The sequence below is a fragment of the Boleophthalmus pectinirostris genome, unplaced genomic scaffold, assembly GCF_026225935.1.
Source record: "Boleophthalmus pectinirostris isolate CB_2022bp ecotype Guang Dong unplaced genomic scaffold, ASM2622593v1 HiC_scaffold_15, whole genome shotgun sequence".
NCBI lineage: Eukaryota > Metazoa > Chordata > Actinopteri > Gobiiformes > Gobiidae > Boleophthalmus > Boleophthalmus pectinirostris.
The window spans coordinates 8,448,793-8,463,657 of NW_026571070.1; the positions used below are offsets into that span (position 1 = coordinate 8,448,793).

Here is a 14,865-nt window from a genome sequence, read left to right on the forward strand (position 1 = left end):
AGGGTGAAGGCGAGGAGGGAGGCGACTGGGCCCAGATCAAATTACATAACACGTTTTTTTGCAGGTTTGATTTGGCACAGGGCGCACCGCGTGACCAGGGCACATTTTACGCATGGCACGGTGTCGGTTCGCGTTTGAAAATCTCACAATTATCACATCGCATCGCTGATTTGGGGTCATTTTTGGTGATTTTAGGTGGGCGGGAGCAGCAGTCTTGCACTCAGCCTCTACAGGTGATTGGTAGCACTCGTTGTCCAATCACGACGCGTCTGCAAAGTGGCTTGCTGGTCACTTTAGTCGCTTTGGGGTCGCTGTCTCTTCACCAAAGTAGCAAGTTTTCCATGCAAACTCGGGTATACTTTTGGTTTTCGCCGTTTCTTTCTATTTCGACCACTCTGGGGCGCGATCGCTGCACTTTGATCACCAAAAAATATTAAGAATCCCTCCAATCTGTTATGCCTTGTAAAGAGATGCTAGCTGGGGTTAGCACGGAGAAAACTGGATTTACGCACGTCTCACGTCGCACTGCAAACACCAGGTGAGCTGAAATTCACAGACACGCTACTTGTAAACCCGTTTGACATTGCCCGGGGGGTATTTTCGCGTTTGGATCCGGCACGAGTTAGTTTTAAGAGCGTAAAACTGTTGCCATCTGCCTGGGAAAAGTGCTAGCCTGCTGTATGGCGTAGGGTCAGTGAGGAAGCTACAGCAACCTCACAGCTACTTATCTCGCCTCTTTTCCTTAAATAAACACAGCTGTTTTGGAGAGAAACGGGGCGAGGAGAAGAGGGCTTGAAATTATTCGCGAAACCTCCCCAAAGCTGCCTTGTAATCGCGTTATTATCCCCGCATGCTTGTCGTTTGCAATTTGGCAAATCGGATCGTGTCTCTGTCTCTTGTCTGTGTTTCTCTCTCTTTCTTTCTCGTTTTTCTATGAATGTGCACGTCTTCTGTTGCAACTAAACTTGTTCATCGTCAAAACACGCCCCTTTGGCTTTGATTGGAGCACGTTTTGGCGTTTTAAAAGAGCAGAAACTAAAATAAACACAAGGATTTTGACAATGGAAGTGCACTGTGGGTGTGTGTGTTGCAATGCATTTCTTGCTTGGCTAATCTAATCTCTTCACACATGACTGCAATTAATCCACAAAAGAGCAACCATAACATGACAATATAGCACAGAGAGGTCTCGTGAACGCATCTAGCCGTTTACTATTTGCACATTAGCGTAATTAATTGTATTAAACCTGTTGTGTGACATGTTTTGCAGGCCTACATGTGCATCAGGGGTGACAGAGCTCCCCAGCGGATGATAACGATGGCACTAAACATCTGGATCTCATCCCCACAGGAATCTCCTCCCAGACCCAAAGGTTTTTTCAATTTCCTCTTTATTATAATTGTTTAATGGATGTTTTCATGCGCATGTTTGGATTAAGGATACACTAAGGCTGCGTTCAGACTGCAGCCTGGAGTGACCCAAATCTGATTTTTGGGCCCCTATGTGACCTGTATTTGATCTTTTAATGACAGTCTGAATGACACAGATCTGATTTTTTTCAAATGTGACCCAGGACACTTGGATATGTGCTCTTAAAACCGATACATATCCGATCTTTTGACATGTGACTTCAGTGTGAACGGCCAAAGAGCATTCCTCCCACCTACACGTTATCAACAAGCCACAAACGTCACTATTCTGCGCTGAAGTAGGCGAAAATTGTTAATGAACTCGTGTCACTGAAGCGAAGCACATCACCACTCACCACTCTTGGCTCCGTCTCCACATCCACACGTTCCTTTCAACGGACGTCGCTGCCGCTGTCCCACAAAACACCACGGCCAAAAAACCTCGTCCTTCTCCTTCTCAATCTCCTCCTTAAAACAAGTAAGTTGTTCATGTTCTGGCTCCGGTACGAGAGGAACTTTAAAATCTCCAGGTGCTCGATGCTGCGTCCATGTTTGAACAACTTCCAGTAAACACAGAGCACGCTCGCTGCGGTTGACGTCATCGTGTCTCCAGTGCACATGCGGGACACTTTCGGGCCGTTTACCGTTCACACTGGAGTCACATACAAGTGGCATTTAATAGGAAATGTGAACGACCTCGCAAAAACATCAGATTTCACAAAAAAATCGGAATTGAGCGTTAAGCCCTGCAGTCTGAACGTAGCCTAAATCTCTTAAGAACTACTGCTGGTTTTATATAACATGACAGTGTGCCATTGGCTGTAGGTGTTTCACTGAGAAAAACAGAAACATAAATGCTTGTCAATTTAAAGGTAGATAGATGGATAGAAAGAAAGACAGAAAAAACAGACAGAAAGAACCTTTATTTATTCCGAAGGAAACTGATTATCGACAACCAATATTTGATGTATACTAAAAATAACAAAATTGGAGCGCTACACTGGATCAAAAAACTTACGCATACAGGTGCTCATCAAACCGGAGGGCTTAGATTCACGTGAAGTAGAAAAAAGGACGGCAGAGGCACTCAGATTTGCGGTGTTGCGCCCCAAGACACGTGATAGTTAAAAAACACAAACGAAAGCTCCCAAAACATTTGCACGTTGAATCCAAGTCTGTTGACAACAAACCATTCGTAACACAACAGATAAATAACACCGTTCTGTATAAGTTGGAGTAAAGTCAACAATATATGATCCCTTAGATTACGCAGCACACTTCAAAAAGTATTTTCAATTGATCATCAAGAAGAAGAAAACACCAGTAATTTCATAACAGAGGTAATGAGAAATACTCGGGTATTTGGTGGCCAATTTGATGTTTACTGTTTTCTGTACCAGAGCAGCACTTTTTAATGAAACTTTTGTGTTTTAATAATTATCTATAATGACAAGAAATAAGTATAATGTTCATAAATTTCATGTATAGTGACATTTATTGTATTGCTTACCAGAACTCAATAGACATAACAACTTTAAAAAACAATATATTTGTACCAGTATCTTATTTTTGTTTGGTTATATACTGGTACTTTTAAGTGGTACCACACAAGAGATACTGGTATATTGGCTCCTACTCTTATCTTTATCCTCTGTAAATGGCCAGTATTGTCTAAAATTACCGGCTGTAGGTGTTTCAATGAGAAAAACATAAACATAAATGATTTTCAATTTAAAGATAGGAAGATAAAAAGATAGAAATAAAGACAGAAAGAAACTTGATTCATCCCGAAGGAAACTGATTATCGGGAACATTTATTTGATGTGTACTGTTTTCTGTACCAGAGCAGTACTTTTTTATGAAACTTTTTGCGTTTTAATAATTATCTACAATGATAGAAAAGAAATATAATGTTCATAAATTTCATGTATAGTGATATTTACTGTAGGAACTGCCTAGTAATGTTCTGCATTGCTTAACAACTTTTAAAAATAATATATTTGTAGCAGTATCTTATTTTTGTTTGGTTATATACTGGAACTTTTAATTAATACAGGGATACTGGCTCCTGCTCTTATCTTTATTCTTTTTAAATGGCTAATATTGTCTAAAATGTGGGCTACACTGCATGATTGGCTGTAGGAGTCTGTATGTCGACTGACACATGTAGCACAATACTGTTTGAAAATGAAGGGAAAGGGGAGGAAAAAATGACTCAAAATACTTGGTACTTCTGCTTTAAAGCCGTATTAGGTGATAAAACTACTAAAAAGTTGAGTAAAATATTTGATGTATTAGTTTGGGACAATTCATTCACAAGAAGTTTGATTTTTATGTTGCACCAAAAAAGATAACCTTCATAAAATAGTACACCGCTGTGGTTCTTCAGGCTCGATGAAAGATATGGAAGGTCAGATTGTGTGAAAATAAAATCCAGATAATCATTCCTCTGAATCTGTCAAGTGGCGCTTTAAATGTTAGTCACACTTTCTCCACGTGGTGGCGATATTTGCAAACCAATCAATGAAGGTGTGACCGTTTGATTTGTCTTAATTGAAATTTCACATGGAGCTCGCCTCGCAGCTTTGTTCTGCTGTTGACAAAATCACACTTTGCTGTTTGCTTATTAAAGTTTTATTAAAGAGAAATTTTATTATTAACATTCGTATATATTTTTTAAATTCTGTGAATTTATCCAGAAGGCAGACTGACGCTTTCTACTGGACTTGGCATTTGATTTGAAATATAAATACCTTATTTTATTTACATATTTTGAGCGCAGCTTTGGGATATTTGCTGTTTGTGGTACGAAAACTTTAAACTGGTGCAATTTCTGATGACAGTATGGTTTGTTTCACGTTTAGGGCAACAGTAACACTTCATTTGTTCTTTATGACTTCTGGATTGACTTATTTTTAGTAATCTGTTAATGCATGAAAACACTTGTGCGTATGGCAGCTGCTGTCAGACCAGCTGTCTTTATAGTTTTTTTTTTTTTTTTTTCCATTTCCGTGTAAAATACATTAGCAGTACGAACCTATTTTTGAACGACTCCCAGTGTATAAATAATTCGTCGTGCGTCAGTGTGAGTCGAGCCTATTAAAAGATGCGAATCCCGAGCCGAAGTTCATCCGCATCCCATCATCCCACTCTCTCCTCTCCGCATCCGCGCGCGCCCCCTCCTCCTGTGGACCCCCGGGCCCCCGCTCTGCGCATGCGCCTGGAGCTGCGTGGGAATGGCTGGGTCCGCGCGCGAGGGGCCGGGCCGCGAGAGCAGAGCCGAGCGCTGCGTGAGTTTGTAATGTCCGCCATGTTGGCCATGGCGTGTTGAACCGGGGAGAGCAGCGGAGCCTGGGAAAAAAACACACCGACAGAGAGCGACCGAGACCCGGCCTGCGCGGCTCTGTGCGCCGCTACGGACCCGAGCCTTCCGCGAACAGCCCGGCCGACTCCCCGAGACTGCACAGACTCATCCATGAGCACTAGAAGCAGCACTGCCGTTGTTCTTAGCAGACCGAGTAGATTTATGCTGCGGATTTAAAATAAAAATGAGTAAATTGTCGTTTCGGGCGCGGGCTCTGGATGCTAGTAAGCCTCTACCCGTCTTCCGCTGCGAGGATTTGCCAGACCTGCACGAATATGCCTCCATCAACCGGGCAGTGCCGCAGATGCCCACCGGGATGGAGAAGGAGGAGGAATCGGTATGTTTTTCACTGCTCTCACCGGCGGCCGCTCGCTTTGGCGGGGCGTTCATCGCGAGGGGCGCCGCTGTCTTTGCCTGCGCAGCCTGTGCAAAATGGCCGCCATGTCTGTCCGCTCGTGCACACGACGGAACTCGACAAAAACGCCGTTTAGCCTCCGCAATCCGCTATTTATGCATTTATAACGCGATATTAAAGCTAAATTGTGTTGTTGATCTGGGTTTGGCGCATCGGTTTGAGCACACTTTGCATTCACGGGCACAAAGAAGTCACGTGACCCGTTGTACGCTCCTCCATTTTGTTGACTTTCTCGTCGTAGCCGCGGCCTGGACCTGGTGTGATTTCCGTGACTCGGGGCCAGGGGGAGACCGTGAGCCCTGGCCGGCTTTTGACAGCTCCGGGCGGCGTGTTGACAGCCTCGCCTCGGCCATGTGTTCCGCCGCTTGGCCCCCGCAGCTGTGCACCGGAGCAAAGAGTGAAATGTGCGCGGTGTTTATGGCTCCACTTGTTTTGCTTCGCGGGGGATAATTTTGGCTGATTCCCGGAGCAGATGTGATGTTATTTACTTGTGCAGCACTTGCGTATTTTACACTGTTTATAAATGGCAGCTTTGTGATTTATAGATATTACTTTATAAGATGACATTTGTGGAAAAGTTGGACTTTTACTATTATGATGCAGGCATTGCCAAAGGTTTAACTATGATTGAGTAAATTACAAATAAGTAGCCACTTTCAATGTCTGAAATAATATTAATAGTGCAAAATGCCACTCATATATTTAATAGTCTTTTTCAACAAGTAACTAAATGTAATTGTTTGTGCAGTGGACTGTGGAAGATAATTTTAGACTTTTGGGCCATGTTAGTCGCTTATATTAATGGGAAACACTGGTATACCGCTATTTACTTTACAGATTTCTATATTCCTGCTAATAACTTGTCAATAGGCGTTTACAAGATGACATTTATATAAAACTTGGACTTTAATTTTGATGCAGGCATTGCCAAAGGCTTAACTATTGAGTAAATTACAAATAAGTAGCCGCTTTCAATGTCTGAAATAATGTTAATAGTGCAAAATGTCACTTATTGCCTTTTATCATATATTTAATAGTCTTTTTCAACGAGTAACTAAATGTGATTGTTTATAGAGTGGACTATGGAGGATAATTTTGGACTTTTGAGCCATGTTAGTCGCTTATATTAACGGGAAACACTGTTAAAGGGTTATTTACTTTACAGATTTCTATATTCCTGCTGATAACTTGTCAATAATTCGTCAATAGTCGCATACAAGATGACATTTGTGGATAACTGTGACTTTAATTATGATGGAGGTATCACTATTATTGAGTAAATTACAAATAAGTAGCAGCTTTCAGTGTCTGAAATATTTATTCTTATTGCTTTATCATATTTTTAATAGTATTTTTAACAGTAGTAACAGGTAACTGAATGTTATAGTTTGTTTTTAGTGTTTTTAGAGTGGACTACGGACTACTGTATTAAAAAAAAATTTTAGACTACCATGTTGGTCTATATTGATGGGAAACACTAGTATAGCGTTAATTACTTTACAGATTTCTATATTCCTGCTAATAATTTGTCAATAGTCGTATACAAGATGACATTTATGGGTAACTTGGACTTTAATTATGATGGAAACATTGCCAAAGGTTTAACTATTATTGAGTAAATTACAAATAAGTAGCAGCTTTCAATGTCTCAAATACTTATTCTTATTGCTTAATCATATATTTAATAATCTTTTTTAACAGTAGATGCTTTTGTATGTTTGACAATTCAACAAGTAACTAAATGTAATTGTTTATAAAGTGGACTATGGAGGATAATTTTAGACTTTTGGGCCAATTTAGTCTCCTATATTAATGGGAAACACAGGTATAGCGCTGTTTAGTTTACAGATTTATATATTCCTGCTAATAATTAGTCGTATACAAGGTGACTTGTGGATAAATTTTGACTTTAATTATGATGGAGGTATAACTATTATTGAGTAAATTGAAAATAAGCTGTGGCTTGTAGTGCAACAGTGTCAGAAAATGTTAATTTTAATACAATATAATATGTCACGCATTGCCTTGTCTTTTTAACAGTAGTTGCGTTTGTATGTTTGAGAATGCAACGAGTAACTAAATGTGATTGTTTTCAGAGTGGACTATGGAGGATAATTTAATATATTAGACTATGGGGCCATGTTAGTTTCCTACATTAATGGGAAACACTGTTATAGCGCTATTTACTTTACAGATTTCTGTATTCCTGCCGATAATGTGTCAATAATTTGTCAATAGTTGCATGCAAGATGACAGTTTTGGATAATTTTGACTCATTATGATGGAGGTATCACTATTATAGAGTAAATTATACTATAAGACACTACTTATTTGTAGCAGTGGTAGAAATTTAATTTTAATACAGTACAAAATGTCACTTATTGCCTTTAATCATATATTTAAGAGTCTTTTTAACATTAGTTGCTTTTGTATGCTTGACAATATAACAAGTAATTAAATGTGATTGTTTTTAGAGTGGACTGTGGAAGATAATTTTAGACTTTTGGGCCAATTTAGTCTCATATATTAATGGAAAACACAGGTACAGCGCTATTTACTTTACAGATTTTGATATTCCTGCTAATAATTTGTTAATAGTCATATACAAGATATATGTGGATAACTTTGACTTTAATTGTGATGGAGACATTGTGAAAGGTTTAACTTTTATTGAGTAAATTACCGACAAGTAGAGGCTTGTAGTGTAACTTTGGCACAAATATTTTTAATTTTAATACAATATAAAATGTCATTTATTGCCTTGTCTTTTAACTGTAGTTGCTTTTGTATGTTTGACAATACAGTTAGTAACTAAACGTGATTCTGTCATGCCAGTGTTTTATATCTGGATAATTTTTGGAGGATAATTTTTGATTATTTGGCCATGTTTGTCTCATATATTAATAGGAAACACTGGTATAGCGCTGTTTACTTTACAGATTTCTATTTTCCTGCTAATAACTTGTCAATAGTCGTTTACAAGATGACATTTATGGATAACTTTGACTTTAATTACGATGAAAGCATTGCAAAAGGTTAAAGTATTATTGAAAATTACAAATAAGTAGCGGTTTTCATTGTGTCATATACATTTTGACTGGTGGTGGCTCAAATAATATTGATAATGTAAATTGTCTAGGGGTGTAACGATATCCAAGTCTCACGATACGATATCGGCACGGTCCGATATTTATTGCGATAGCGTGGGAAAGCTCGCGATATGATGGGGAGGCTCAGGATTAGGGATGTAACAATATCCAAATCTTTCAGTACGATATTTTCACGATATTTATTGCGATATTTTGTGGAGGCTAAACAGCTAAAACTGTTAATATGCTACTTTTTCTTCTTAAAATGCCTTGACAAGACTTAATCCAAACAACTAAAACTTAAAAGCGCTTAGAAGTGTTATTACTTCTTGTAGTCTGCACTGAAATGCAGCAAAGGATCATGGTCAATGTAGTTCCCTGTGTTTTTTTTAACCATAACTCTTTAATTTAAACATAGAGACTTGTAATTCGATATATTGTGATGGTCCACGATATTATTGTGAGAACTTTAACGATACGATATCACTATATGTTGCTTATTTTTTTAACAGTAGCTGCTTTTGTGTGCTTGACAGTCTGAGTAACTAAACATGATTCTGTTTTGCCAGTTTATAATGGCCGGTTGTTTTTAGAGTCGACTATGAAAGATAATTTTAGACTATGGGGCACACTGTAGTCTCCTGTGTTGATGGGAAGCACCATTTACTTTACCGACTTCTAAATCGCTGCTAATAATTCATCAATAGTCGTGTACAAGATGACATTTATGGATAACTTGGACTTTAATTGCGATAAAGGCATTGCGAAAGGTTTAGGTATTGAGTAAATCATAGATAAGTAGCGGCTTGTGGCGTTTCACGTACATTTTGGCCAGACCATCATGTCGCAAATCATTTTTATGCTTAAAAACGTCACTTACTGCCTATAGTCCGTATTGAATTGGTCTTTCTTTTTTTAACAGGAGCTGCTTTTGTGCGTTTGACAATACAATGAGTAACTAAGTGTGATTGTGTTTTGCCAGTGGTTGCTTTCAGAGCAGACTATGGAGGATAATTTTAGTCTACGGGGCCCGTTTTAGTCTCATATATTAATGCGAAACACTGGTTCAGCACTGCATACTTCACAGATTTCTAAAGTGGCGCTAATGGGCGTGTAAAAAATGGGTCCAGTTCTTCTTTTTAGCCTATTTTATTTAGTGTTTGCTTTAGTCGTTGACCGTGGAACTTTACAGTTGTAGGAAACAATATTATGACCTCACAAATAGTTTAGCCATTGAATTAATTATAAACTCGCAGCTTGTACAGAGAGGTAGGTCCACGCTGTTTAACAAGTAACAACTGCGCAAATAATCATTGATTCGAAGTTGCTGCTTTATAATCGTTTTCAATTTGGGCTGGGTCTCGTTAAAAAGCTGCCGATAAGATACGTACCTCTACATAAAGGTCACAATATGACATAAAGGCCACAATATGACATAAATCTCGATAAAGTGACAACTCTAAGATATATTTCAAAATGATTGGACACAGTTCAGTGAAATATAAAGACAGAATCATGGCTGTGATACTAAAAGTCTTTATCGAACCACTACTTGTGCAGAGTTCATATGAAACGCATCAGTTTTAATTATCAAAACAGTGAATATAGTTTCCTTCTTCTAAAAAAAAACCCCAAAATTGTCACAAAATAATAGCGGTTGGATGAGATGCAATTTTCACAAGACAAAAGGAGACACTACAGTAAGAAACAAGACAGGATTTTGACATTATTTAGGCAATAATAAATACATTTCGGTTTGATTTCATTTCCGAATTTTAGCTTCACCTTTTTTGTTTTTTCATCTTTATTTAATAATTCTGCTGTCGTTGTAGCTCTACTTTCTGGGAGCTTTAACTTCTTGGGTTCTTTTTAAAGATGATGCAGTAAAGTGTGTTTACCTTGTTGACATGTACTTTACTGCATTGTCTTTAAAAAGAACCCAAGAAGTTAAAGCATATAAGAAGACAAAATGAACATCTTTGGCTTTCTGGGAGCTTTTCGAGCTTCTCAAAAAAATGAAACTCGCCAGTACTCTTGTTTTTTCAATCCAAACCTAAAAACCGGATGAAGAAATTTCACAAGATAATTCTTAGTGTGTGTGCACAAACTTGAGGAAATTTTGTCTCAAGATCTTATCCCATCCTTAACCTACAAAAAAAAAAATACTCTTGGCGATGTATCGATAGTGCGTCATCATCTTAACAATGACATATAGATTTTTCAATATTTTTACACTCTCTAATTCCAATATTTGACCCACCTAGTGCCTCCGCTTAATTTCATTTCTCTCCAGCGACTAGGTCAGGAATCGGAATACAGTAGACGGGTCGCAAAAACCCCGGAAGTGCGAGTTCGGGCACCAGATAATCAGTGAAGAGCGATATATTCAGTATTGTCAACGATTCACAAGATTGAGGATTTAAAGCCGGAACAAAGAGAAAGTTTGGTGAATTTCATCAAGCGGAAAGACGTTATTGCCCTTCTTCCTACGGGATTTGGGAAAAGCTTAATATACCAGTTAGTCCTGTAAATAGCAATGTTTTGTTAAATTAAAAAAAGTACCTGCCTACCGTCGAGCGAAAGAAATCTAAGGCTGCGAGGTCAAACTGTTTGTCCGAAGTGAAACAAACTAAAACTGGCTGATGAAAGTACTGCCAAGTCTTACATTTTAATCTAGAATTTAATCACGAAACTTAAAAAAAAAAAACTAATAGTACCTGCTAAGAATATTTCAAGCCTTAAGAGCCGCTTGACACGACACGAACCACGATTAACAATGACACTTGTGCAGTCATTAAAGCATTGTAATTGGCTTTGATTACAAAATCCTAAGTTGTTTACATGTTGTTTTTTCTCGCTCTGCTACTACTACCCCACTTAAGCAGCTTATAGCCGCCGGTTGTGGGTCACGTCGCCAGGTTTGGTCGGTGTGTGTGTGTGTGTGTGTGTGTGTGTCTGCTCCTCCACCTGGTCCTCCGTTTAGCTTCACTTCACAATAACATTATCATCAGTGAAGGCGTCCCCTGGTGCCTCAGCAGACTGCAACAGACAGCCCCACGGAGTCAGCAAAAAGCACCCCCCCTCTTCTTCTTCCTCCTCCTCCTCTTCTTCCTCTCCTCCACTGTACACACACACACACACACACTCTGGCGCTCTTCGGCATTACATAACTGAGTGACAGGAGAGATAAAGAGGACAGTTTTACTACAAGGCTCTGCTGGCTTTACCCTCATGACCCACATCCTGCCCGGCGATATGAGGAATTACTACTGACCACATGGACGCACTGGGGGCTGCAAATCGGAAATTGACTCCGGTTTTATTTATAGAGGGGCTGGTACGAAAGTATAACAGTGTAAGAATAGACCTGCGAGTTTGGTGTTGATGTTACAGAAGATCTTACTGGAAGGGGATTTTATGTTTAGTTTTAGTTCAGATTTTGATAACCAAATGATCAATTTAAAAGCTGTTTTTGTAGACTATTTTGTGTTGTAATTGTCAACACAAAATCGTAGCATTTTATTAATACTAGGCATGGGCATTCGGTGAAATGTTCTTAATCGATCGTCAGAAGAATTAACGATCGATTATCGATTAATCATTAAAGTTTTTATATTAAAATGATCATCATTATTACTATCTGCACTACTGATCTGCATAAATAAATTCAACTTTACGACATATAAACCGTAACGACTCTAGAGCCACATCAGCCCGTTTGACATTATAATGTGTTTAATTCAGTTTTGCTCAACTCACAGAAACGAAACTTAAAACCTTATCGCTAATTTGCATAAACTAAGCGAAGATAAAACTACAGCTCTTGTGCACTGATGTGGTCAGTTTCTGTCCGATTAAAAGACATGACTCAGGTGAATACAGGTTAGTGTGAACATATTTGCGTTTGTCAAAACCAGGACACCGTACGGGGGGAGGGAGGTGGGGACTTGACATCGACATCGAGCGACTCTCACCTGGTAAAACTTTTTCCCACTGGACACCGAAACATATGTTCCTGCTTTGTGCACATGGCCTCACACTTGTCCCGAACGCAACGGAAAGCGTGGAATTTCTTGTACAAGTCATCGTTAAATACGCATTTGTGCTTCGGTACGTTGCAGACTGACCGAATGTTTGTGTCTCGCTGTGCAGAGAGACACATGTACGGACCTCTGTTCGGTCACGCTACACACAGCAACCTACATTCGGTTTGTCGATTAAAATGAACGTAATCGATGAAATTCTCAATGATCAATTATCTGATTAATCGATTAATCATGCCCATCCTTAATTAATACCATTATGTTATGTGATCTTGCAAGGGATGGGACGAGTCACAATTTCTGTAAAACGAGACGAGATTCAAGATTGGGTCGACGAGAACAAGACGAGATTTTAACAAGTCAGTTTCAGATTCATATTTTTGTTTCCATTCTATCTTTGCTTTTGGAGTTTGGAACTATAAGAGATGTAACTCGGTAATATGTGATCCTTTTTTTTCGTCCAATCCAAACGTTAAACACTCACTTAAAACAATCTCAAGATATTTTTTCTCGCGTGTTCAATCTCGTGGCAGTTTTGTCTCTCGAGAGCTGGTGGCATGAGATCTTGTACCATCCTTGGCGAATATGATGAGAGACATTGTCAGAAACTGTATTTTATTTTTAAATTCAGCGTGCAACTTCGACATAGAGTTGTTTTTTATTGAACAGAAATTTAAGATGGCAACTTCCCAGTATCCTGACAGAACTGATGAAGCTACAGCTACTCGAATCAATCTTTTTATTTGTTTATCAGGGACATGCACATAAAAACATTAACCTACACAAAGAGGTAATGTTTGTTCAGGTTATAGGATAAGTGCTCATTTCCACCTTCAGTCCCTGGACAGGTTGGTGTCATAAACGGTGCACATGCCAATAAAATACAGTGTCTATTAATCCATCCAATCATTCATCCATTAAATCATGAAGTAAAACTCAATCACCACATCCATCCAAACACTATTTACATATTTACAGTTCATGTTGCTGTGTTCATACAGGGAAGCTTAATTTGTACAAGTTTGTTTGGTCAGATGTTCAATTATTTCTATTGTACACTGAGAATTAAAAAAATACTTTTTAACCAAATAAATGCTGCTACAGAATAAACGTGGGGCGATGGTAAAATTCGGTGTCATGATTATCACAGCCAAAATAATTACGATACACGATTATATCATGATAATTATGAAAGTTGTCAACAGTTTAAAACATTTTATGGATATGAATAATTATAATTTCAGTGTTATGAATAAGTTCCATGTTTGAAGAACTTTTATATACTTATAAGTAGGGATGGGAGGAGTCACAATTTTCACAAGACAGGACGAGATTTTGACATAATTTGTAAGAAATAAAAACATGGTGCAATCATGTTTCACAATTTTGGCTTCACTATTTTTATTTTATGTAACATATTAGTCAATATCGTGTACTTTGTAGTTTTTTGAGCTACAGCTTCTTAAACTGGCTTGGACAGAAAGAGAGTTAAGAGCTGGTACAAAGATAAACTCGGGAGGAAAAAAATCTCACGAGATAATTTTTCTCTCGTGTGTACAATCTTGTGGTAATTTTGTCTCACGAGATCTTGTCCCATCCTTCTTTATAAGTTATAAGTGAAAACAACTGCGATAAAGCAAAGATCAAGAAGGATAAGTTGCTTTTTTTCTACACCTTTTGGCGATACAGTGGCGATTCTCTTTGTTGGCGATTATCACGATTATGTCAGATGTTCATGAACGATTATTGCCAACTCTTTTTATCAAACTGTTGTTTATTGTCACATTCCCAGCACAGAATAATTATTTTAATCTAAGAACTAAAATGTATAGTGAAATTCTTTATTTTCAGCATGTGTTTTGAGTCTGCATTGCCCGGATCTTTACGATGCAATCACAATCAAGTATAATCGCTGTTCTTTTAACAATTATTCCCAATTATTTGTGGCTGCAGCTGTGATTACTGCTTTAACATGTGTCCGCAATCTAAAACAAACATCCTTCAGCGATCTAGAGTCGGGCCCGGGTTTCGACATGTTTTCTGTTTTGACTGCTCTTGCCTTCGCTGCAGTTCATTTCGAGGTAGAACATTTTGTCCTTTAGTTTCGGTTGAAGGCGGACTCAATTACTGGCTGGTGTAACTTGTCAGGCATTACAAGGGTCAATGGCGGCGCTGCGTCAGAGTACAGTACAGAAACGGTGTTAAAATAATTATAGGACAACGTGCGGATGATGAATTGCCATATTTTGTTATCTAATAGCCATTGTGGTGAGTAATGCTCCCGTCAAAATGAATGCAGTCTCCGGGAAGGGCTTTTTTTTTTTTTTTTTTTTTTTCTCCATTAGAAAATTGCTGGAGTTATCTTAATTTCTAAAATGGCCCGAGGAGAGCGGAGACTGTGAAGGCGTTTTTTTGCCACAACAACATAATGAACTGAAGGAGAGCAGCTATTTTACATTTACATTGGACTTTGAGAGACGAGCGCTCCAGGACTAATCGCGGATACGCTTATAAACAGATCCTTCAAAGCAGATTAAAACGGCG

At 38.6% G+C, this 14,865-nt stretch overlaps 1 protein-coding gene across 3 annotated transcripts in view; it reads left to right on the forward strand.

Moving 5' to 3' along the window:
• The first annotated feature begins 267 nt into the window (after nt 1–267).
• LOC110169969 (enhancer of polycomb homolog 1-like) overlaps nt 268–14,865 on the forward strand; it is a 112,732-nt gene continuing 98,134 nt past the window's right edge. Inside the window, exons 1-2 of one of the 3 annotated variants that reach the window (XM_055151175.1) lie at nt 268–538; nt 1,271–1,373. Coding sequence is in view for 2 of the 3 variants with exons in the window: in XM_055151173.1 (XP_055007148.1) it covers nt 4,959–5,111 (153 nt within the window). In the remaining variant the exon portion in view is untranslated. Of the gene's footprint in view, nt 539–1,270; nt 1,374–4,652; nt 5,112–14,865 lie in introns of those variants that run through there. The other 2 variants (XM_055151173.1, XM_055151174.1) reach the window with 2 other exon arrangements.